General features: G+C 37.0%; 1 protein-coding gene across 1 annotated transcript; it reads left to right on the top strand.

Moving 5' to 3' along the window:
- The first annotated feature begins 14148 nt into the window (after positions 1-14148).
- gata2b (GATA binding protein 2b) lies at positions 14149-26029 on the top strand. The gene is made up of 5 exons (XM_033967205.2): positions 14149-14551; positions 15194-15724; positions 18124-18269; positions 21193-21318; positions 23653-26029. The coding sequence occupies exons 1-5, from the start codon at positions 14332-14334 to the stop codon at positions 23947-23949; spliced, it is 1320 nt and encodes a 439-aa protein (XP_033823096.1). The 5' UTR covers positions 14149-14331; the 3' UTR covers positions 23950-26029.
- Positions 26030-26597: the final 568 nt, after the last annotated feature.

Raw genomic sequence — 26597 nt, 5'->3', positions numbered from 1 at the left:
TTTCAACAGTAAAAATCAGGTAGAGCACCTTTAAGCAGTTACTAAGCCTGAATCAGTCTATATAAACTATTTGCCCATTATGAATTCTGAAAGTCTTTGTTCCTATTATTATTAAGGCTAATTATTGTAAACTGTGTGTTTGCAAATGGCAGCTATGACATCAGAGACTGATCCAAAGGAATAAAATATATATTTGGCGATATCTTCAATGCTTTTCATATATACCTATTTATTTATCTCCTTTACCTATGAATCTTGTCTACTGACTGTACCTGTAAACAGCACTCACATAAAATAGATTGGTAAATGTGATGTTCATTTTCTCTAATTGATTTGTATGTCTTTATAATTGTCTGGCTGCATTTTATTTTCTGATTCAGCAATGTCTGTCAAAATGCATGCAGTGGTCATTTGATCTGTGTCCATTTTGGCCATGGACATGAAACTCCAACTGACAGGAGACGGTATGCTTTGGATAGAGCAGCAATATTAGTATTGTCTAGCCAGGCTAATTAAGTCCTGTGGTGACGTAAGCTCTTTATATAAGTTAAACTATGTAGACAGTAGGAATTACAGTATAGAGGTCAGCTGACGTCATGTGACTACTGATGAACTCAAGGACACGGTGGCTCTGCTGAGGTCAGCATTTGCAATTCACTGTCACACCTCCTCCAGTTTTACAACAAGGAAGTCAGAATTAAACTTTTTTTTTTCTGAATTTAGTTGTCATGAGATCAGAGCATGCTTTCTATGATGATTTAGGATGTTAAGATGTCAAGAATAGGTATTAAAAACAACTGAAAAATGTGTACAGCAACTGATTAAAAGTTTTGATGAGAAGTCTTCATGTTTTATGTATGAAATTATTTTTGCACAATAGCTTCATATTTGGCAGAACTAGGGGAATTATTCAACCCCTGTATAGTCTGTGCACAGTAGCATGCTAGCTAGCTCAATGTGTCTCAGACAGTCATTTTATTAAAATTGAAAAATATAAAATAAACAACCTATTAAAATTTAAATTAATTAAAATAAAGACTGCCAAATCATATTTTACATGTAAACTGACTGTGGGGCGGGTTTGTCAGCTGAATGAACATCAAGCCAAAAGATGAATACAGTAAGTTTGTGAACATTATGGATTATAAATTTGAGTATTACTTTAAAAAACAAAACAAAAAAAACAACAACTTTTAATCTTGTTATTTGGCCCTGCCTAATCAACTTTTTAAACCCAAACCTTCACCTAAGTTAACAGGAGATTTCAGAATGATGATTCTTCACTTACACTACCTCACATATATTCACACGTTTCCCTATGAATACATCTGTCATTATAAGCAGTAAAGTTAAAAGGGGGAACACTAAATACTTTGACAAGCGGACTAAATAAACCTACTTCAAAATTAAGAACTATCCCAATCATATTATAAATATTTGCTTACATTTGCACACACACTGGCACACATTCAGAAGAGCCAATAAACCAGTGGTAATGAAGGCCAATCAGCCATAGCAGCCATTAAAGAGATCAACTTTCCTTTTGATAATTGGTCTTTGTGCCTTTGTGAGACTTTAGTGCAACAGAGGACTGCTCTGTCTGCCCCCTTGTGGTTCACACAAATTAAATATACACAGATTACATAGATCTGGTACATTTGCTAAAAAAGGTCATAGGTATATATTAATTGGGCCAGTGGTGGAAGAAGTACTCAATTTTGTTACTTAAGTAAAAGTACAGGTACTGGAGCAAAAAAAAAAAAAAAAAAAAAAAAAAAAAAAAAACTCAAGTAAAAGTGAAAGTATCACATGAAAAACTCTACTTAAGTAAAAATATTAAAGTACCCATTTAAAAATATACTTAAAGAGTAAAAAGTAAAAGCATTTCACAAGTTACTAAAGCTTCAAATGTAGTGATGTTTATAAAGATCAGCGCTGAATCTATTTGTATATTTGTTGTTTTATTTTTGTTTGATCAAGTTATGAACATGTTAAAAAAATAAACCCTCAGCCTTTTCAGCAGGTCTCAATCAATAATAAAAATAATTGTGTTTTCTACCCCACTACATTTTTGAACTGGTCTGAAAAGTAAAGATACTGAAGTAAAAGTAAAAAGTATCCACTGTAAAAATTATTAAATAAAGTACAGACACCTAAAAATTGTACTTAAGTGTACGTAACTTTACAACTTTTACTTTGTTACCTTCCACTACTGAATTTTGCTAATAATAAATCTGGTAAGCAGATGGCATTTTCACATTAACTAATGAAATTGCATTTAATTTCATAGCATAAGTTATATAAAGGCTATGTTTTACTGTACTCCTGAGAACCATTATGTTGATTATTTGTTGTGCTTCAGGCACTGTAAAATGACTTTGCCTCAACAGAATTCTTTATTTATGTATTTATTAATCATGCCAATGTCACAGTTCAATGTTAAGTTGAAAGTTTACACAGTTTTGAGAGTTCTGTTTGGATTTAAAGTTAGACACTTGACTACATTGCAAAATCCATATTGTTTTTAAAATTTCAGTCATTTACAAAATAAGTATTTGTGTTTCTTCTTTTTTAATGCTAATTTTATGATGATTATTTATGCTTATTTATGTTTTGACTCTATAAAGCACTTTGAATTACTTTGTGTATGAATTGTGCTATACAAATAAACTTACCTAGCCTTGTAATTTAATAATTTGATCATTTAAAATATCATTTTTCTGTTACTGTAACAAGTCTATTTGATTTTAATATGTTTCTACAAATAAATTAGTGGTTGTAAGCAGCCCTAATAACATGCAGGGGTATATAAATGCTTAATGATTCACAGGGTTAGATTGTGAAACATCTATGGACCATGTGATGTACAGTTTGAGCATCACTCTGACATGTGAGGAACAGAAGGCCACGGTACATACCACAGTATCCTGGCACACGCGCTGTACCGCCGTGATAGCAGATGCACAGGGGAGCGCTCAGCATCAGTTGTCCCACGGCCGGAAGCCTTGGCCGGGCAGCAGTTAGCCCTCTCTGCCCCAGAAACCCACCAAGCGCATGGGTAAAGGGAAGTTACTACTGTGCACCTCAGAGGAGACAGAAAACCATCAACCGCCTCTCATCCTCATAACTGCTTTATCTGAAGACAAAAAAGTGGCACAAATGTTAGAGGCCAAGTACAACTGTCTAAGCAACAATATTAATACTCGATGGGCTTGTGTTATGATCATTTTATATATCGACTTTTTGTTGAATACATGAAATATGGATGACTTGAATAAATAACTTACTATAGATACAAACTAACTACTAATTTAATTAAGCTATTCATTGCAGTTCATATTTGTTTATTTTTGAATTGTACATTTAGGATACATTTGTTTCAATATTATCGCTTATCACGTGAGGCAAGGCAAGGCAAGTTTATTTGTATAGCACAGTACGTATACAAAGTAATTCAAAGTGCTTTACAGAATAAAAAAGATTAACATTAAAATCACAATAAAACAAATCAAAGCATAATTAATCACAAATAATCATCATAATGTCAGTCATATGCACAATTAAACAGAACTGTTTTAAGCCTGGATTTAGACATGGTCAAAGTAGAGGCCTGGCTCGCATATATTTGTATTTGTATTGTATGTATTTTCTTCAGCAATGTATCGCAGTTCAAAATGTGTTATTGTGATATTCCTAATTGTGTAAGTCAATATTACTCTCTTTTCACAAAGTTTTGGTATGCCATCTTTTTGAGGACTTAAACATGTATTATTGGCAACAAGACTTTAGGAACAAACATTCAAATGTAGAAGAATAATTGTATAATTGTATAGAATAATGTAAGTGTATAAAGCACACTCCAAGTAACTTCATGTCCTCTTTCACTAAACTCATACATTTCCACTTAGGTCTTTATCTAGGTCTGCAAACAGACAGCCCTAACCTCAGCATCCTTCACCCTATTCATTATTCCTCCTGTCCAAAACCATCTCAGTATAACTTGACTTTATCTACAAAATATCTAACATGAGCTGTCCTTGTGACACCATACCATAACTATACATCCTCATCTTGAACTAAGAACCTCAACATCTTGCACTCTGCTTCCTCCAGCTCCTGTCCTTTCAATAATCAACATTAAAAATCTGCCAATGTTGTACAGAAGGGGGCACTGGTGCTCAGCGAAAAGTAAAGCACGTTTCACTTTTGTCAAAAATTTAACAAGTAGCAGCTTTTTCAAAAGAATTATTTTTAGGATTTGAATCTCTATTTGCGTTTCTTATTTCTTTGTTACTGGCCTACAGACACCAGCTAGACCCAAGTACTTTTGTAGTTATCTGGCATATTTAAATGTGTAAATGGTTGCTAAGGTTCATTATAATACATTGTCCATATTAGATTAATTAATGCATAGTTAAATTAAAACTATAGATGCGGGTGAGGTCTTTTTAAGCAAATTAAGCAGGGTGTAATTAGTATTTAGCTACTAGGGGGACTAGAGGTCAAAGGTCAGACTGCACTGGCACTATGATTAGATGAGAAAATTTGTTAAAAAAAAACAAAAAAAAAACACTAGGCGTTGCTGAGGTAATATGAAGCATGTTTTTAATTGTATTTTTGTTTGGAGTAAATGTTTGGGGGTTTTTTTAGGTTTTTTTTTTTATTTTGTTGAGATAAAATTGTGCATTAGTGGTGGGGTGGGGTTGGAGAGCTGTGGGTGAGATTATTATCTAAGTTTTTCCAGCTAACTATCAAAAAGTCGATAGTAATAATATTTTTTGTTTGTTATTTATTCATTTTTATTATTTTATTGTTAATTTAAAACACAAGACTATGTGGATCGCTGCAGCAGTTAAAGGGAGAGATGTGGGGCGGGGGGATGGGGGGAGACAGTTGGAGTTTTGGCAGAGTTTTGGTTAGCACAAGCCCCAAACCAATAAACTCTATTTGTAGATATGTAAAAGTAGCCCGTAGTGCAAATTGTCACTGTTAAATATACTGTACGTCTATCGAGAGATTAGGGGAAGAGATGGTTAAATTGTGGGGTGAGTTTTTCTGGCTTGCTTCCGTGGAAATGTCCGTTACGCGGCCTCCCCTTTCTGACCACACGGCTGTCTAAACCTCACCCAAAGCCTGGATGGGCCTAAACCATCCGTTTGAAACCGGAATCACAGAGAACAAGTGTATCCTGATGTGGTGACGGGGGGAGGAGGAGGGAGGGGGCCCAGTATCTACTGTTCCATCTCTATCTACACACAGCAAGAGGTGAGCAGGAGGACACACCAGAAACCAAACCAAAGTGCCCTGTGTCTTACTTAGAATTTTATTTCATATCATTCAGCTTTGATTTAACTTGTTCAGTTTAGGATTATAAATAGAAAGGTAAACGTGATGAAATATTTATCTAATTACCATAGCAGGCCTCAAGGCACAAACTCCAGTATAGGAGATTTTGCATAGAAATGACTGCACATAACAAACATAACAAATAAATGAAATAAAAGGGGTCTTAGTACTGATCGTGGCATTTGGATTTTGTTGTTCTGTTGTTTTTCCCAGTGTAGTTTCACCAGTAGGTTAACTGATTTTACTCCAGTTAATCGCATTTGAATCATTTTGAACTTGTTTGAGAGCTCAGAATTAGCGAATGTGTTTTTTAATGTGTTTTCACCTGCCCAGGGACTGCAGATGGAAAGTAGCAGTAGCTAAATCTGGTACAAATCATCTTTTCCTTGTAAGATTAATGAATTTGTACATGGTCCCTGTCAAATAAAGAAAGAAAAAAAATAAATAAAAAATGCAAAGACACCAAGTATTTCTCTAACATAATTTCTTCTGCAAATGAAAACAACAAACTGTATTTTCTTGTATAAAACCTGCCAACCCTGTAATTTAGACTTTTACAAACATGTTCTGAGCTGCATGCAATTGTTGTCAAATGTCAATGCCTCTGTTTGAAATGAGAACACTGAACAGAATCCTAATATAAAAACACAAATCGCAAATTATAATCTCATAACTTGTCTGAAAAATTGCCATTAAATATTTTTCAGAAATCTTTCAGCCAATAGTTTTGTTATATAAATAAACATAAATAAATATCTACAGATTTTGTTATATAAATAAATCCAAATGCCATTTTAATACAGCGCTGAGGGAAAAGTGATAAAGGGGATCACAAGCCCGGGTAAAGAGATGTGAATGCTGATGAAGCAATCTGTGGCTCTGAAATCAAAGAAACATCTAATCTGATTATAGCTCCGACACAAACACACATGAAAGAGCCGCCACAAGGAGCTCATCATAATCCACGGGAATGTCAGCAAAGGTCTACAATTAACATCCACAGCAGAAAGGTGATAAATTAAAACTGTTCATTGCAGAATTTGGCAAAGTAACGTCTGCTTGTGTTTCATTGGGACTCTTTAGGGCCACTTATTATTTCTAAATGCTAAATAATATTACATCTTTCTGGATTTGTTACGTCATGGATTGCATATTTACCAGAATGTAAAGAAAAAAAGAAAGTATAAAATTGATATGCTACTTTATATATTCGAGAAAGTATAATCACTTACTGAAAGGTGTCTGAACAATGCGCTAGAGGCTATAGAAGTAAATAATCATATTCATGTCTGTAACTATGGCAATGCACCACAAAATATTTCATTACATTATTCATGTCCTGTATATTAAAGCCTACATACTACAATGTTAGTGGCTCTTTTGCTGTTGAGATCTGTGATAGGCCCTGCACATTCAACAATAGAGAGTTTGTCCATACATACATGAAAGGCTTGAGTGGGATTACCAAGATAATATGGAAATTATACGCAGTCTGTGTTGCCCGTGGGTCCCTCTTTCCACAAGGATGAAACTGAAAAAAGAAGAAAACAAGTTAGTGTATGAATATTTCCACTAAATAGTAGATAATACTATTCATAGACCAGCGTACACTTATTTTTTTCATTTCATTTATCTTACATACAGGAAGAGTCTAACAAGAGCACCCAGAATCTAATCTAGTCTAATTTTCATGGGCGTCCGGTTCAAATACAGAAAGATACAAATAAAAAACAAAACAAATCCATTTAAAACATTAAAAACAGGTGGAGGTATGAGTATAAATGTTTATCACCAGATTATTAAAGTGCATTTGTGGCACCAAAGTATTCAATTTTGCTTGTTCTTGAAATATATAACATTTCTGGGAAGCAAAACAGCCAAAAGCCCTTTTCCTCATCTCAGTTCTGGTGCGGCCAGACCTTAGACTTAGACAATCATGTGATCTTGTATTAAATGTTCCTGTATCAAAGTTCAACAAACAAGAGAGATATTCCAACAGTGTATGAAGTAGTCCCTTGTAAATACATTTTATTCAGTGTTGTTCTCTTCTGACAGAAAGGGTTTTAAATTCCTCAACCTCGAAGGGAAGTGCCTGATTTTTTTTTATAGCAGAGTAAATCTCGTTCACCTCTGCTTAGGATATTGTTACTTATTAACAATAAGTTATTTACTTATTAACAATAAGTAACAATGAGGTAATACAAACGTAATGTAAAAAAACCCAAATTATTTTATGAAGAATGTCACAATATTTTTTTTTATGTTTAATCATATTTGTAAATCAATAAATACTCTTTCATGCTACAGTTTGCAATTTTTAAAAAATATTTTGTTTTATATTTGACATTGTACTTCTTGTCTTTATATTATTGCTTTTTTGTTTGAAAGTTAATAAAGAGATTACCTACAATTCCTACAATTTACACCGGTACAAAATGTCTATCCCTGTTCCTTTGCCTCTCATGTAAACTCCACATAGGATTTAACAAAGCCATAATAAAGGTGCGATGTCTGGAGATGTTTTGAATTGTGTAACTCCCTGGTCGACTTTGTTAAAACACAGTTTGATTGACAGGTTGTTAGTGACGACGAGCCGTAAACATTCTCGACCCACTGCCCGGTCGGAGGACACCTTTGACCTCAAACAGTCTGCCCCGAGACATTAGCGCAGAGGCAAGTACGAGCTAAAGCGATATGCTAGAGTTATTTAAAAACACTTTAAATGTACTACAAAAGTTTGGATCTTACAGCATATAACATTAAAAAGCCAAATGTTCCAGTGTAGAGTTCCATGGTATTGATAAAAATTATTACTATTATGTTAAATTTTTGTGGATAATCACAATGACAATGTTAAGATAACATAAGTAATAACCTAACCATGTGTAAAAATCTTTGTTAAGTTTCCAGAATGTCACAAAAGATGAATGGGCCATAAAATGAATCACAAAAGTACAGAAATATTGCTTTATATCCCTGTTTGAAATGTTTAATACTATAAGCAGCTCTTTTAAAAAAATATATAGATATATAGAATACTCGATATTCAAATTTCAAATCTCTGTAACAAATACTAAAATATTTTTGATTTGTCATTGTCAAAAGTAACAACAAAATCATATCAATCATTTAACATAGATTAATCTAAAAGCAGTCTTTCCAAAACCATATTATACTGTCTAAGGTCAATAGATTTGTTTCTTTCTGTCGACTTTCTTAATAAGACTTAAATTAAGGAAGCTCATTATCATCCACCAGAATCAGATTTTCATCGTAGTTCAGACTGTGTCTTCTGGTTGTGAAATATGTGGTAGGGTCTTTTTGATCCATTGACATAGCTTCATCTTTTACAAATCACTTACCTCTCAGCATCATCACATTATAATCAGACCCCCGTTTTCTCTGTTCAGTATTTTCACTTCCCTTTTTCACTTAAAACCCAGTGGTAAAAAAGATACCCTCTCCACCCTTTGAAATCGAAACAATGTATATATGTAATACAGGAAACTATTGGTATGGACTGTAGGACTGTATTTTACTGCTCATGTTCATGATGAACTGTTAGTCTGAACTACTATAATGTAATTGTAATGAAATGTGTATTTTTAATGTTTATTCGCCTGCCCATGAACTGCAAAAGGAAAGTACTAGTAGCTAAATCTGGTACAAATCATCTTTTCTTTTGAAAGAATAATGCATTTGTACATGGTCTCTGACAAAGCATTAAGAAAAAAATGTATATGATGGAAAAATGACTTATTATTTGAGCTTGAAATCTGGTAAATTTGAAGAGCAATGGACAAAATGTATTATTTACAAAGCCCACTCCAATGTTTAACCTGCTGCTTTGCTTTTTGTAAAACCCCACAGATTGTGTTCCTTTATGTATGTTTGTTAAACTTTGGAAAAGCACAAAAAAAAAACCAAAAAAAAAACAAGTTACCCAGTCCTTCCACAAGGTGTAGCTATGTCCCTGATTATTTTACACATAGGGCCTCCATTCACTGAAACACTGCTCTTTTGGGCCTTGACAATATTACACACAACTACCTAAATAAGTTTTTAGTCCATAACAAAACAATAGTACAGAATGAATAATACCTTTGAGATAACAAAAATGTGAGCACAAATTAAGCTTTGTGTGGGCTTGCAAATGCCTAACGCTGGAGGTGAGCATCTATCAAAGGATGTCAGCAAAGGTCATCAGCGCGGTTCATCCTGATAATATGAAATAAAAAATGGGTCTTGCTCTGTCACAGCGTGGGAGGGGCCAGTGGGGGGAGCTCTCGACTTTGTGTTTGACCTTTCTGTGGAAGTAGAGCTAATCCGTGAATATAATAGACTGTAAGATATGGAGAAATGGCTGGGGCTTTATCTGAGTTGCCCTGGAGACCATCAGCGGCGCTCGCTCAGGGCTGCAGCAGTTATTAACCATCACGTTTGGGTGGATTGGAGGGACAAAACTTTAACATTTATAGACAGACTGCCCATACTGATCAGCTTTGACTCTTCATGCCGTAGAAGCAATATGTGATTTGATGTAGGGCTGTTACAGTGCTAATAAAACTAGTTACTAATAATAAGGACTTCAGGCAGATAAGCTAGCTTTTCTTGCATAGTGTTATAGTGTTATAGTTACAGTGTTAACTACATACTTATTAGGTTGTTTTCTGATATATGTTATAGTGTTGTTTCCTCATCACAAACAGACCTAGAGTTGTGTTTTGTTTCATTCACACATGTTTAACACACAAACCCTGTATATTTAGGCAGAGTTATTTTCTCACACTGAAAACACTCTGTTACACATAGAGGAAGCATTTTGTTTTTAAAGTCAATGCACATTCTCTACAATCATTTGGATCATTTCAGCCCTTGAATTACCCATCTCTACTTAATTAAAGTTAAAAAAAATAGCAGTTGACTTGAAGAGTCCATTTTGTGTAAAATAGGAATTCACTTACAAAACATTGTGGAGTTGACTCATTTCAAAGGGCCTTTTTCCCAAGACTGTAGTAACATGTGCCTCACTTTCATTTATTAAACCTGCAAAAAGGGGCAAATAGTAAAGAGTTTGAAACCAAGTGACAGAAATCAACAAAAAACAAGTTTCATACATTGATTCACTGTGAGACCGGGTCTTGAAGAAACAAGTATAGAGCAGTTTACAAGGTGAAAATGGTTTGAAATGATATCCTCAGTCCTCAAAGTCACACTGTATAATAAAAAAATACTTATCTGAAAAACTAACTGTTGAAAGTATTCTGAATTAATATATGTTTTGGTCGGGTAGTTTTTAGACTATGGGGGGGCCACCATAGTGTCTTTTATTAATGGGAACCACTGCCAGGCCTTTATGGGACATTCACTGTTCACAAAAAGTATATATATATATATATATATATATATATATATATATATATATATATATATATATATATATATATATATATATATATATATATATATATATATATATATATATATATATATATATAATACAAATAAAGTTTACTATCAATGATTATTATAGGCCAGCAGCAGATGCTATTATAAGGTAGTCATTTTGCACATGTGCAGCCCTAACCTAAAGCTGTATTTATTTTTAAATGAAAATGCTAATTTTGAATAGGCCTTTGACTTTTGATTGAAAAGAAGTTTTGTCCAAACCTGGTCCAAAATGACCATGGTCTCATTGTTTTTTATAGTTAAGGCCTGTTGAGTTTGGGCTCACAACATGGGCACATATTTATTTCCCACATTCGCAGATGCTGTGCCAGATTAGATTCAACATTATATTACTGTCCCTTGGTGCAAGGCGCTGCATATTTAACTCTTACACTGTCAAATCCGACATAAAAGAAATAAGATGCGTGATAGCGCCACAAAGCAGCGGAACCTCAGATGGGCCTGGCTGATAACCCACATAATGGAGAAGTGTGCCGCGCTCCGCTGTCTAAACACGCGCAATAAAGACTTTGCACGCGCACATTTCACTTGTAAATAAAAAGCTAAAAGCAGCTTTAAACCCCGCGTGTGCAGACAGCACCCCCCTCTCTCCTCCGTCTATCAATCTATCTATCTTTCAATCAGTGCCAGATCTGCGCCCGTAAATGATGCATGCTTCGCATTAGATGTATTTGTTGAGGGAGTTTGAAAAGGCGGCGATAATCTGGGAGGCAGAGATAAGGGATGCCATTTATTCAGCGCGACTTCGGAGCCTATTTCCCGGGCCGATCAGCGCCCATTCTCCGCGACACCTCCAGCAGCTCGCTGATAACGATTAGGCTATTTATTATCTTCACAAAGAACAAAGATTAGCCAGCGCCGATGAAAAATTACCCCGGGATGCCTTATAATCACGGGGACCACGGATCCAGCATTGGATTTCTCTCCTTTTTCTAGTTTCAATCTGGCAACGCAAGGAACGTCAATAAAGGCTCACGAGCTCACTGGAATAAGAAGAGTACTATAAGCATGTATGTTTATAACCAACAACCACATAACAGTCTTATAATAATAATAATAATAATAATAATAATAATAATAATAATAATAATAATAATAATAATAATAATAATAATAATGTATTGTATTGTGAAAGCTAATTTATCTTATAATTTCCTTTCTTACATAAGGTCCACGGCACACTGGGATGCGACCTGGTCTTTCCACGGGTCTCATATGAGAAAAGAGCAGTAGAAAAGGCGGATTGAATTAATGTCAGATCCTGAAATGGCAGTGGATGTTCGGGGCCGATAAGGTTTTTATCGCCACGCCACATCAAAAGGGCTCGCTCTCAAAGCGCGCGTGTTACACCATTATAATGCAGATGAGCGCTAATGCTGCGACACTTGTCCCTACACGCGCACGCCTTTTCTCCACTGTGGGCTTATGCCTAACATTTGGGGAACATAGTTTGGACTGGTGATGTTAAGATTTGATTTAAAAAAAAAAAAAAATGGTTGTATGGCTAAAAATTTGACCATAGCCGTCATGAACGGTAATAACTGTAACAGTAATCGACTTATAATCGTAATCAAATCGAAATCGCAATTTGAGTTGGCGCAATGAACAAATGCATAAGAAAGGCTGCAATTGTTTAGATCATATGTCCTCTGCAAAGAAGAAAAAATCCTGTCATTTTATAGGCCTATAGCTTAGACCTCTACAAACCTGTTCTGAAATACACCAGATTCTTGTATTAGTTTATCATATTTCAGTCTCCTCTCAAATGTTACCACTCATGAAGCTGTTGACAATGTGCACTCTGATTAGAACTGTACTTTTTAAAAATAAAGCCTATTGCAAGTCTCTTTTCCAAATGTGTGCAGCCCGATTAATCGTATGTAACCATTTTTTTCATCTAGTAGGCTATAATGCTGCTTGTATATAGACTTCGCTGACTACAGTTTGCCCCTGGAAATAGCGGTCGTGGCTCTACTTATATTATTATTAATAGTGTAGTGACATATGTGAGTCGTAGTAGGCCTAAATACCAGTCTCAGTGCTTCCTCGAGTTCATCCGTGAGACCTCAGCAGTGGCAGACAGACTCGGGCAGTCCTCTCCCTCCTCCTCTGCTCTCTCTCTCTCTCAGTCCTTCTGCCGAGGGAAAAGTTCATGTCCTCACTCATTTTTTCTCTCTTTTTTTTCTCCATCAGGGCCCGCTGACGTCTGGAGCGGCGTCGGGCAGGCGGCACGGATGCACGCGCTCCTTTTCCAATTATTGTCTGTCAATCATGTGCGCGAGGCTGCAGTGACAGAGCCGAGGCTAAAAACACAGAAACATATTTGAACAAAGAGCATAAATAAAACGGTACCCTAATGTTAGATGAGGAATACAAAGAACAAGCGGGTGCCATTTGATTAAGTTTGATAAGACCCAGCCTGGGCACGTGACCCGCGCGCGCCACTTCAGCAGTTCCTTTATCCCCAAATGTCACATCATTCAGTAGCAACATGTGAAAAACTATGGCTGCCATTTACACTCCTTTCTCTAACTACAGACATTTCTAAAGCGCATTTGTCAAAAGGATTAAAGTGACACAAAGGAATATTTTAGCTGATCCACTGGCATACATTTTAATTCCCATATAATATACTACTTTAATAATTACACTTTCACTGCATCTAACAGTGGCAAAGCACGTGGTTATTATAGCTAAAATTGTAAAAGTCACATGACAAATACTATGGCATTTGATATCAGTGCATAGTACAGGCCAACACTGACATTATCATGGACAATGAACTAAACAGGCGGAATTCTTACTGTAAACACTATTTAAAGTTGTTCTCAAACACATTCCAACCTACACATGAAAAGTATCAAAATATAGGATTAGGACTGTGTGTACAGCCAGTGATCTTTTGCAGAGGCGCGGTCCCATTGGTTGAGGCCAGGCCGAAGTGCAGGCTCCTCCCACGGGCTTGACAAGCGCCTGCCCTGCTGTCAGCCTCAGCCACAGCGCGGTTACGTGTTGCTTTAAGTCCCAGTGGACGGACAGGAGTCTGACAAACCAGCACCGAGGAGCAAAGAGGACACACATCACCAGAAAGAGACACAGAAGAGGAGACAGTCTGCAGCGAACCGTGCGCATGTCACACGGATGCAAGGCAGGTTTTTGGTTCTTCTTGCAGAGGATTTTTTGTAGTTTTGGGCATTATTACCGTTGCTTTATTTTGGTTGGATTGGTTTTATCACTTGATCTGGACTGTTAGGGACTCTTACTTACTAGAAAAAAGATAGTAGGTCTTGCCCTCCACTTTTAAAATATTAATTTGATGTTTGCTTGTTGCAGGTTTCCAGTGACAGCCCCAAAGAAACGCACGGAATTTAACTTCGTCAACTTCGTCCACGCAGCCTTTACTTCGTGTTATAAATGGACGCTTGCAGAAGTCTTGTAACGCACACTGGACAAACTTAACTTCGCCATTGATTTGTGGATATCGCAAAGTTTACGATCAGGCGTAGCTGCGCAGTCATGGATGTATCCGAACAGCCCCGATGGATGCACCACCCGGCCGTGTTGAATGGACAGCACCCGGACTCCCATCACCCCGGCCTGGGACACAACTACATGGAGCCCACGACCCCACTGCTGCCTCCGGATGAGGTGGATGTTTTCTTTAACCACCTGGACTCACAAGGAAACCCCTACTACCACAACTCCCGGGCCCGCATGTCCTACAGCCCTGCGCACGGTAAGAGACAGCGGGGATATGCATGGAGAAGGGGACCACAGCAGTGTTTTGGTCGTTTTTAGTCCACCGCTGTACAAATAACAGGATATTTACAACAATATCTACTTTATAAATGTTTGTTTGCCAGTCATGATCAAAGTATTCGTGTGTGGATTGGCGAGTTGTGAAAGAAATGTCATAAAAGTAGGCTAAAAATAGGCTAACATGGTAAATAAATATACAGGCGCAAAGAGACCCCACGCTAATTCTCAACATTTGACTTTGTTTTAGCTATTTATATGAGTTTTAAACTAAGCATGACTGAGTATATGTCTGATAAAAAACACTAAAATGTTATGTAGTGGGAAAAACGGTAAAAATGTGCACAAAAATATATAATAACAAAATATCATCCATGTTTTGTTGTTCAAATTAGCCTCAAGCTAGGTTAGAAAAATAACGGCTCGGCTAATGTTTACCTGGCTTAAGCTAGCAAACAACTTTAATTTACAGCTGTCAAACTGTAATAATGTTGTAAAAAATATTTGTTTGTTTTTTGTAGTGTAAATTCACTCACTAAACTGTGTGTAGTAAATATGATATGATTGCATTTTTATGTTTAAAAAAAAAATGCTAATCCACGTGTCTGTTTTACCGTGACAGCTCGCCTTACGGGGGGCCAGGTTTGCCGACCCCATCTCCTCCACAGTCCGGGGATTTCGTGGCTGGATGGAGGCAAAGCAGCTCTCTCAGCCCACCACCCCCACAATCCTTGGGCGGTGAGTCCGTTCAGTAAGCCCAGCCTGCACAATCCAGCGGGCTCTGCATCCCCCGGGGGCCTCTCAGCAGTCTACCCGTGCAGCAGCAACTCCAACTCGGTATCAGCGCCGTCCCTCACCCCGCCGTCTCTGTACACCTTCCCCCCGACACCACCGAAGGATGTGTCCCCGGACCCTGGAGCCGCCTCTCCCTCTTCATCCACGGCCAGGATGGATGAAAAAGAGCAGCTGAAGTACCACATCGAGGGGAGTATGAAGGTGGAGAGCTCTGGATCACTGCGGGCGCACCAGCACATACCTACGTACCCGCCTTACTCGCTCTCCACGCCCGACTACGGCAGTCTGTTCAACGCTGGAAACTTCCTCGGAGCATCGTTCACGACCAAAAACAAGAGCAAAACACGCTCCTGCACCGGTGAGTGTCGCAATGGAAAGTAAAGCTGTGCAATTAATCGAATTTGTGATATCAATTATTGCTGTAATCAAAAATACATTTAATTATAACAATACAATTAATTACCTTATGTTTTGAATGATATGTTCTGCACCTCCAACCACTTTTGTAATCTACACAGACGTTTAAGACAAAGGTGTCACACAACAATACTATTACAATATACAAGGACTAAACTTTCTCTAATTTTGATGGTAAAGAAATTATTTTGATTTCAATAATGAGCAAAAATTATAACAAATTTTGTGATTTTAAATAGGACTATATGTAGAATTAACAGAATATTTTTCTATTGCAGCTTAAAAATAGTCTTGTATGCAATAAATATAAATGCCTGGTAGTCTTAGTTGAGAAAACGTTTAAAAGCCACAATTGACTAAACTTCCTATTATAAAACAGGATAGCATTGTATTTTATTTACCTGAACCACTAAAAAAATACAAGCCTATTTAAAGATAAGAAACCTGAAAATAACTAATAAGTTAGTGTGTTCTCAAGCCCAATACTCTCTAAAAGACAGATATATAAAATAGTAATAGCATGTCTAATTCAGCGCCGCTATGATAACAATATTACCCTAATGCATTTTTCATTCAGTGTAGGGCCTCAGTGACAGACATTTTTCTAATCCTCTTTTGTTCGGCGTGACTGTGTAATTAGGGCTGTAGAATAGAGCTGTGGACTGGGACCAGGGAGTGTGAAAGGAAGATCCCAGCACTCAGAGCCAAAACCTCAGTATTTAGGCCTGGGTTGGCTCCTCTGTTACTCTCGGCATTAATACGTGTCCTGATTGGTTATTTGATTACACTACACAAGATTTAGGCCTTTTAACTGGATTGAGATTGTGACACTGATAACAAATATAGGCTAAATGAGGCAATTTTATGTCACATCTTAGCTGCAAAAAAGACACACTCATAAGAATATATTGCAAATATATTTTAATGTTGTCCCAATGAAGACCTGTTTAAAAGCTTGTCATGGTTTAGTTCTATATTTTTTCTTTGGTCTCAGTTTCCTTTTTATTGCAACATTTTGAGGACTTTTTCCCCATTCAAAAGATTGAATATTTGGTTTTAAATTGTTAATTGCTATGGTAACGCAATGGTCCTAATTTCTCATCATTCTGAAACCATGGATAGATTTTACAATTTGCAAGTAGCGGTCGTTAGTGCTTGTTAGACTTGGTTCAATCCCGGTTTTTGCTCTTGTTATGGTTTGTTTAGATCTGGTTCAGAGCTGGCCAGTTTAAGATATTTTTGTTCAGTTTTATTATTGTTTATACAGTCCATATTTGTCTAATCTTGCTTGACCATCTCCGTCTTGTCATATTGTTCCTTTATGTTTTTTCTTTTAAGTCGTTTATAAAAGAGAGGTTGCACTTTTCTTCCTTTTTTCCAGTCTCACGTATCAGTTTGCGATTTTAAAGGAGCAATCTGACACTACCTCTAAAATCTTCACTTTGTGTCCTTACTGTAGTGTTGACATGTTATTCCTTGTTCACTTAAACACATTCAGCCTTTTGCAATGGCCATAACAAAACAAACTTACAAACTAGAGTACTACTGACACAGTGTTTATTCACCCTGTACCCTGTTGATCAAAATACTGCATGTTCCCCTTGTACATAGAATTTCGTATTTACATTTTCTTGGTAACTATGAACACTTGGTTTAAGCGATGTTGTGATTGTGATAAAGGTAATTTAAAACCGAAACTTAAATATTTACAATTATTGAAAATCGTTATTTAAAAATGCTTGAAGATCCATGGGTTTCAAGTGAAACAAGTCAAACGTTAGGAAGTATTAGGGCTTTAATAACTTTACAATCAACCTATTTTTTTAGTCATCAAAATGGCGTCCATTATGTTCAAACTTTCCCTTTGAAACTTTGAAAGTCTTTTCAAATTTCTATTGTCCAATATTACAACAACTATGACCTCAATAGTTCAATAGAACTAATACAACATCTAACCAGCAAATAGACTGTGCCCCCTCATCTCAGCCCTTAACCCATTTTTCAAAGAAACTACATTAAAAGAAAGAGAACTCCAGTATTAATCATGTCACTCATCTAAAATTAAAGAAAATTATTAAAAGCCTTATTATTAAGTATAAGTCTGCCTATCAGTTATGGCATATTTGAATGCTGTTAGCCTATAGCATAGTGTTATGTTTTTGCCTTTTTGTTTCAGAGGGGCGTGAGTGTGTGACCTGTGGAGCCACGATACTCACTAAGCGACAGATATTTAAAATAGCAATAATAGTTATATTCAGCACTGCTGTGATAACAGTTTTACCCTAATACATTTTTCATTCACTGTAAAGCCTGATATTATGTTTTTGCTGTTTGTGTCAGAGGGGCGCGAGTGTGTGAATTGTGGAGCCACTTCGACCCCGCTGTGGAGGAGAGACAGCACAGGACACTATCTTTGTAACGCCTGCGGACTTTACCACAAAATGAACGGCCAAAACAGACCCCTCATCAAACCCAAGCGCAGACTGGTGAGTGCCACACATAATGGGCTCAAAATACCTGTATACAGCTGGGCTGATTTTGGGAGCTCACATGGAATATTGCACAGTGTAGTTAAGAGATAAACTTGCCTGTTTTTACTTCTTTCTCTTTCTGTTGCGTTCCTATTTACACACACACCACATCCAAACTGGGACTAAAACTGGGCTAAACCAGGACTAGAACAGGATCATAGCAAGTCTACGCTCCGTAACCGTACTTAACCAATGAGCTAGGCATGTAGGTATGTTAACTTATTCAAAATGCATTGATAAATTACCATAAAAAATAATTATAGTCTTGTTTGATGTATCCAGGTATAAAGATGGAAAACAAAACACAGTTGCACAATACTGAACTTAGCATTCATCCAAAGTATTTCTACATAGTGTTATAATTTAACAGTAGTGATCCTAAAGCTTATCGGGTTGTGCCATGGTTCTGTGGTTTACCTTTTTTATATTGTTTTTCTTGCATCTCTAGAGGTTTTGCACATCTGTCCACAAATGTATGTTTTTGACATTCAGCCCTGAGCTCAAAAACATGATAATTAATTACATTTTTATATTTTTGAACTTGCTTAATTCTGTCACATATTCGTCAAAGTCATAATACGTTGTTGCATTTACAAAGTTGGATTGAAATGACCTCAGTGAATATGCATATAAATACTATGAAATGTGAAATGCCTGCAAAGAGTAAACATATCTTTCAATTTTATGGGCCACTTTTCTTAGAAGCAGAGAGTGGTTAGAGCCTAAACAAACAGAAAACCATAGTAGTAAATAAAATGGAGGAGTTAGTAAGTGAGGACTGCAGATACAATCTCAGGAAACATATATTTTCTCAATCAGTTTCCAGGAATTGTGATTGGCCGCTCACCTCTGACTCCTTACGCTCCGGCTGCTAGCCAAGTGCTGCCTGTGTTATCATTATTAGCACTACTTGTGATGGTGTCAATGATAGCACCACTATAGGCACACACCATCCCTCAATAGAAAATATGTCTTTCTTCAGTGAAATGGCCATAATGATTCTACTAAAGGTAAAATGGAGCATTCAGTTGACTTTCTAATTAAAGCTACACAAATGTGAATTACATTTTATTAAGGCCTATTGTGGGTCCACAGAAATCTACAACAGAAGTGCAACAAAATAAGTTTCTCTCACTTTTGGCTTTAATTTAGCAATATAACAAAAGCAAATCTACTTAACATAACGCTAGTTTTAATTGTTTTATTGTTACCAAACATTTGTAAAAATTAACAGTAAATTGACTTTAAATTGGCCTAAAAATGCCAGTGCCTTATGATGAATGGTAAGGACGATAAGGACAAACGTATTTTCAAATGACCTTTTTGATAAAAACGGGTTGACGTTGTGTATAAATCAAAGTAACTGATGTGATTTTGGGGGAAGGGGCTTTGCAGTTTTTACGCGTGGGTTGCTGTCCAGTGAAACTGTTCTTTAACACATAAGCTTGCGTTTGTGCATGAGTTGCGTCTAAATACCTTCCTAAATCCCTACCTTTGTGTTCGTGTGAAAACGTAAGATCGTGTAGCCGCGTTTAGAGTCGTGATACAGGCGGAGTTTCCGTGCGCCTCGCCCGGGCTCGCTGCGCTCCCGTCCCGTGCGTCTGGAGCTCGGTGGCTGCTGCGCTCCAGTAGTTTCCTCTCCGGATATCTGACCCGTCCAGATAAACGACCTGGGGCAGCGCTGCTTCCTTTGCGGCCTCCCCAATACAAGCCCCGGGCTCCGCTGGGGTGGCCAGGCGCTCCAGACGGAGCTAATGCTCAGATGGGAAAGTTTGGGATACGCACGGAGCAAACAGCGTTAATGAGACTAGAAACGTGTTTGTATGGTTAAATGCTGCATCCATTTCTGGACCATTGTGTGAACGCATGTATTCTACATAGGGATGCACCGATATCGATACTGACAAATTTGCTGGATATTGATTATTGGTTAAGGTGATATTGTGACTGGGCCTTTATTTGGATGAGACTATATAAGACTATTTACAGGCAGATTTAGTTTTAGAATATCTGATAATGTTTGAACAAAGCCATTCTGTAATTATTTGAAGGATACATAACAGTTGCATAACACAGTTGGATCTCTTGTGTAATAAGTTAACTGTTTTAAGGAGGGCCATTTTCCTCCCTACACTGGTATTGGTTAATATCGGGTATCGACAGATACTTAAAGTCAAAGTATCGGTATCGTAACCGGAAAAGCTGGATCGGTGGAACCCTGTTCCTACAATTTTAAGTTAATGATTTAAGTAATCTAGCTAGATTGCTATCTACACATTGAAACCAACTATATATTGACATGTTGAGAACCTGAAAACACACACACTATTTTCACTTCATTGGATCATCACAGCAAATCCTAAAGTTCCAAGTAGAGAGTGATTCTCCTTAATTTGCCCTTATTTTCTACTTTAGTTTGCCTGTTTGTCATAGCCACTTCTCCAGGCTTGGGATTAGGGCAAGGCAATATGTTGTTGTGATGTAAGGATATGCTATTTTGATTACATTGCCATATCGCTAATTCAGTGATATTCCGTAAAATGCAGCTTTGTGCTCGACACTTTTCCCCTCCCACACAGCATCACAGAGGCTGACCAATATAAGGCTATTGGTCAGCCTCTGTGATGCTGTGTGAGTGACAGGTGGAGTTAACCAATCACAGTGAAGGGTCAACTCTCATTAGAAGAAGATGGCTTTCATTACCCCTAATGGCAGATACAAAAAAAGTACTAATCTTGATAAAAATTTAGAAATCGCAAACTTGGCTCTAAAAAAAATTGTGAGATTATTTTTCTGGAATAACTCCTATTTCTACTTGACTGGCACTGTATGATGTGTATCTATATTTCCCCTCATGAATGCCTCTCTCTGTTCCCAGTCTGCGGCACGGAGAGCAGGGACGTGTTGCGCCAACTGCCAGACGACCACTACCACGCTCTGGAGACGCAACGCCAACGGGGACCCAGTGTGCAACGCCTGTGGACTGTACTACAAACTGCACAACGTGAGTCCAGTTCTGAATATTTAGCCTGATGCAGTATCAGCAGATTAAAAGGTTTCAGATAGGACCATTGCCAGAGCGATTAACAATTTAAAACTAAATATAATATCATTTGAGTAGGGAAAACGTTCTCAAAATTCACACATAACAGGAAACTGAAACCTATGTAAACAAGACCGCTGAGTTAATTGTATGTAACTGTCACAATGAACCCAAAGTATGATAGTAATCTCTTGACTATTTGAAAACTAGGAATATGTAACAAGGGCTGGGTGAAATAACCTAAAATTATACAACAATAATACTGCATTTATAGTATTGCTCTGGGCTTTGAAGGTAGCATGTGGACTAGACCAGGACTAAACCAGGACTAGAACAAGGCCCAAGCCAAGTCTACAGATCCTCAGGACTGAACTGGTACGTAACACTGAACAAAATATGGACTAGCCCAGAAGTAAACCAGGACTAAAACTGGACCTAAACAAGAGCGGAGTTCATTAGGGCTGAACTGAGACTTAACACTGAACTCAATGTGGACTAGACCAGGACTAAACCATTACTAGAACAAGGTCCCAACCAATTCTATGGTACATTAGGACTACTCGAGGTCAGACAAGGAAGTGTGTACATAACTCTTTATTTAAGTGCTAATTTCACATCTACATATAGGCCAAGACAATGCCATATCATGGGATTTGGATACAGTCACTTCCCCATTAAAACACGGGATCACATACACATATACAGGCTGATGAGGGCAGGTTGGTCTGAGTGGCTGCTCCATTGGCACTTGGATGTTTTCTTTCTTATGGCCTTATTGTTTCTGGGCTGAGGTGAAATCCCCTTGTGGATCACAATGGTGGGACTGTGGCTCTATAAGAAAGAATAGCGCCCGAAAGTCTGCAGCCACGGTTCACAAACAGGAGAGCTGATGTAAAGTGGGTTGTGGGAGAGTTTTACTTATGCTTGTATTATTATGAGTTAGGGGTGACACTGGGTGATGTTGCAAAATGAATATCTTGATTTAATGTTTGCCCTGATGACAATATTCAGTCACTTTTGTTGATTTTATCAGACATATGTGTAAAAATGAAAACAGGGAGACAGTAGCTCAGTTGGTAGTGTTTGTCTACTGATCTGAAGATTGGTGGTTCGCTTCCTGATCTCGAGGTAGACATCATTGGTCGAGCGATTCCAGCTCCCACATGAATGAATGCTGTTGTGTGTCCATGGGCAAGACACTTAACCCACCTCACCGCCAGTGTCTGCGTACACTGGTGTGTGAATGGGCGAGTGGTTCCTTGATGTAAAGCTCTTTGAGTGCCTTGAAAGTGGAAACGCACTATGTAAAAATGTGACAATTTGCAATTTAAACATGCCTATAAATAATTACTCTCCCAGTCTTAGATGATAGATAGATGATAGCATATCTCCAAAACAATTACTGGAATTTTTTATTTTTTACTTTTGTATGTTTCACCACCCATGTCAGATAAATAATATAAGTAATATAAGTAGTGTAATATGCCTTGTGAAAGAGTTTGTTGTTGATAATGTGCTCATCATAAGTGACTTTATTTAAAAGATATGAATTGGACCCAACAGCAGTTATTGGATGGTGTGTCTTATGTAACAAGGCCACTGTTGATCAAATGTCAAGCCTGCTGCATAACATATAATCATCTAAGTATATATTGTGTAATAGCTATTAGAAGAAAAAAAAAGGTTGCCTGTTTTTTATCTATTTATTTTGTCAATGCACTGTACTTAAAGATGTAACTTTTCTTGTCTCCATGGCATTTAATTTGTAAATATTGCATTTACTTTATTTGGGGTATTTTTATCACGCAAAAATACCTTGAAAAACATCCATTCTTACTGTGAGCAGGGTGACCTTTCAACAGATCTGACCTGTAACTTGGTGTTGTCTCCTTGGAGATAGATAAGTTAAATCTCCATGGAAACAAGGTGGTTGCAGACCTTTCACCAGGAGAGTTACATAGTGCACCTATAAGAAAGAAAACTCCATTCATTGGCGTTTGATGTAATGTTAACACAGAGAGACTACATTTTTCGGTACTGACCGCAAACACACACACAAACACACACAACACACACACACACCAACACACACAACAAAAATGTGACTAAGCTCAAAACTAAACTTGGACTAGACAGGATTTCATCTACATCAGGACTAAATATACACACAGGACAGATGTTGAGGCAGTTCGGTTGCTAAAAAGTGAATATTTAACACAGTTTCAAAATAGTTATAGTTGTTTTTATTTTCTACTTCACCCATAACTAAACTCTTTTCTCATTTTACCTTCACAGGTGAACCGACCACTCACGATGAAAAAGGAGGGGATTCAAACCCGCAACCGCAAAATGTCCAACAAGTCCAAGAAGTCCAAGCGCAGCAGCAGCGATAGCTACGAGGATTTCACCAAATCCATGCACCAACACCACGACAAGAGCGCCCCCTTCGGTTCGCTGGCGGGACACGTCTCAATGGGCCACCACCATCACCTAGCCTCACCTTTCAGCCATACAGGACACATGCTACCTACCCCTACCCCAATACACCCCACATTCGGACACCACTCCAACATGGTGACCGCGATGGGGTGAATGAACATCTTGGGCCTCACAAGGACGCGCTTCAATAAGACTATGCGTGCGCAGGGCCATGTTACAGAGGCCAGTGGCACTGTGGGGAGTCACATGCTTTCCTGGAGGAGCCTTCTCACTGCTAATGCTAATGTATGGTGGTAATTTACATTGAGTGGAACGGTGCAAGTCGGGTCAGTGTAGGGCTGTGCTGGTGCGGTAATGAAAGATGCAAAGAGGTGTAGGTTTCAATTCCACGCACTATATGTTTGTGTATGATCACTGAAATGGTTTGAATCCAGGATTTTAATCTTGGTTAGAGTTGTAGACCAAACTAACTGGTTAGCTGGTTTCAAGATATATCTGAAAATTAATTATTACATATTTATAAATCAGTATTTATTAAAAGAACACACAGCTAATTGAACCAATGTTTTCTCCACTGAAGACCACATTGTCTTTTGTAAAACAGATGCTAATGATTTAAACCAGGACTGAGTAAATTTGAACCATATCATATTTCTTTTTTCCCCATTTAGGAGCTCTACCATTTGACATAACTTTTTAAATTTCATTTGTTTACAAGAATTACATTTCAAAACATATAGTGTATAGTGGATGTCTAAACTACAAGGTCAGTAGCTTTTTCCATAATAAGGCCCAATGGATATTTTGTAGCCCTGGCAATTTGATAATTATGGTTCAAATTAGGCCCATCACATTTTGATGCATGATATATCGCTACAGAAGAATATCACGATAAACAATAATATTGAAACTATTTTATACCACTGAAACAAAACAGGATTTTCAATCATTAAAAGTCCTGAGCTGCAATAAATACATAGCATAATGAAGCAATAATTAGCCAGAGTGCTCACTTATTCAACTATCTACAGCTCAGATCGTATCATATTATAACAAAAATAACAAAAAATCTCCCCATTGCTGCAAAGAAAATGTAGAGACGATAAATATTGAGGCCAAAATATGTATTGTTCCAGCTTTTGTGTATTGAAAGATAAATTGATATTGTAATTACCAAGCCAGGCCTAGTTCAAATTATGATTTTGAAAATGATTCATTTTCAACCAGTCTTCATTATGTACTTGCCTAAACTGACCCGACTCATATTGTACCGCTCCACTCCACAACGCCCTTATTTGGTACCTACTCTATGGAAAAGGAAGTGGCTCTACTTCCTGGTCAGGCACATGTACTTTATGTAAAAAAGACTATTGCACCTCTTTATTCTGCTCCTCACTGTTGGCCCATGTGTTTCGGGCTTCAGTGTGGCTTATGTGTGGAGGTGGGAGATATGTGACCAAAAACTGAATAATATCACAAATGTTGTTTTGGACATATGTAAAAGTAGACTATAGAGTATATTGTTTGTATTCAAAACTATTCAAAATGGCCGCTGAAAGAGCTGACGGATGGGAACGCAGCTAAAATGAATATTGTTAAACTGCAGATCTCATTGGAAAACAGCAAGTCAGTGATGGAAATGATCAGGTTCAACATTTGTGAATTTATTAATTTCATGGCAAAGTACAGTCTAATCAATAGAACAATCTGCCTCTCCCCATCTGAGAGTATGACATCATCATATTCTTTCTGCACTTATGTTTTTGTGCGATATTTGAACCTTAACCACATTTACAGGCAATTCTGAGCACATTTATGATTGCGATATTATCTGAAAACTGTCATAGGGATTATCAAAAATATATATTCATTTCTGTCACTATCCCCCACCTCTTCTTAGATGTGCCGAACAAGTTTATAATGACTGTGAATATTGTAAATAAGTGAAACTATAGGGGGCAGAGCTATCCCTTAATGCTAAAATATGCTGGATTTTTTGCTCATATGGGCGATTTTAAAGGAAATTGATACTATGAACCCAAGCGAACGAGTCCTAATTTGGCACTGTTTATTATTATATATAATTATTGTTTTTGAGATAATTTATTTTCACTGCCTTGTACTTTACTTTATCAAACCAATCACTAAATACTGCTATACTACTTCTGAGTATATTTTTAGCTGAAGTGCTTTCTCTGGTCGGCATTTATACCTGTCCAAATAAATATAAACTAAAACAATGAGCTGATATATTTTTCTTATTTTATTGAACCTCAGTTATGGGCCTTGGTTTCACTGGTGAATGGGAAACACACATGACTTTGAATTACAACATTGAATCAGCTACCAAAATATATACACTGATTATTTTTATGCTTAGGTTCATTCAATAGAACATATATCCAGGGACCATTAAGAAATTTTTTTATTCATAATTATAATTTTAATTAGATTTTTTTTCTTTCTTTTTTTTTTTTTTTTTTAACTCTTTTACATATTTTTTTTAAACTTTTTTACATATTTATTTAGCTATGCATTTGTATGATATTTGGACAACTAAAACTCAAGAAAATTACATTTTAGTTAAAAAAATAAATAAATCATGCTCTGTACTTATTTACACTGCCAGTCACTGGACTCATCATCTCATTCGGTGTTCTTTATTTCCTTTCTTTTACTTTGTAGATTTTATAAGACATCAAATATATGAAGAAAGATTTATGGAATTATGTAGTAAAGAAAAAAAAGTTACATATTTTTTGACAAAGCAAAGGGTGACTATTTGAGGGTGTGAATATAAA

This window comes from Periophthalmus magnuspinnatus, chromosome 5, assembly GCF_009829125.3.
Source record: "Periophthalmus magnuspinnatus isolate fPerMag1 chromosome 5, fPerMag1.2.pri, whole genome shotgun sequence".
Lineage (NCBI taxonomy): Eukaryota > Metazoa > Chordata > Actinopteri > Gobiiformes > Gobiidae > Periophthalmus > Periophthalmus magnuspinnatus.
The sequence above is the reverse complement of the archived record's forward strand: the minus strand, read 5'-3'. Positions and strand labels throughout refer to the sequence as shown.

Bases quoted from the DNA above. Each gene is read 5' to 3' on its own strand.
- gata2b (XM_033967205.2), top strand. From the start codon at position 14,332: ATGGATGTATCCGAACAGCCCCGATGGATGCACCACCCGGCCGTGTTG. The intron at 14,552-15,193 runs GTAAGAGACAGC...TTACCGTGACAG, and splicing joins GTCCTACAGCCCTGCGCACG to CTCGCCTTACGGGGGGCCAG. The intron at 21,319-23,652 runs GTGAGTCCAGTT...TTACCTTCACAG, and splicing joins TGTACTACAAACTGCACAAC to GTGAACCGACCACTCACGAT.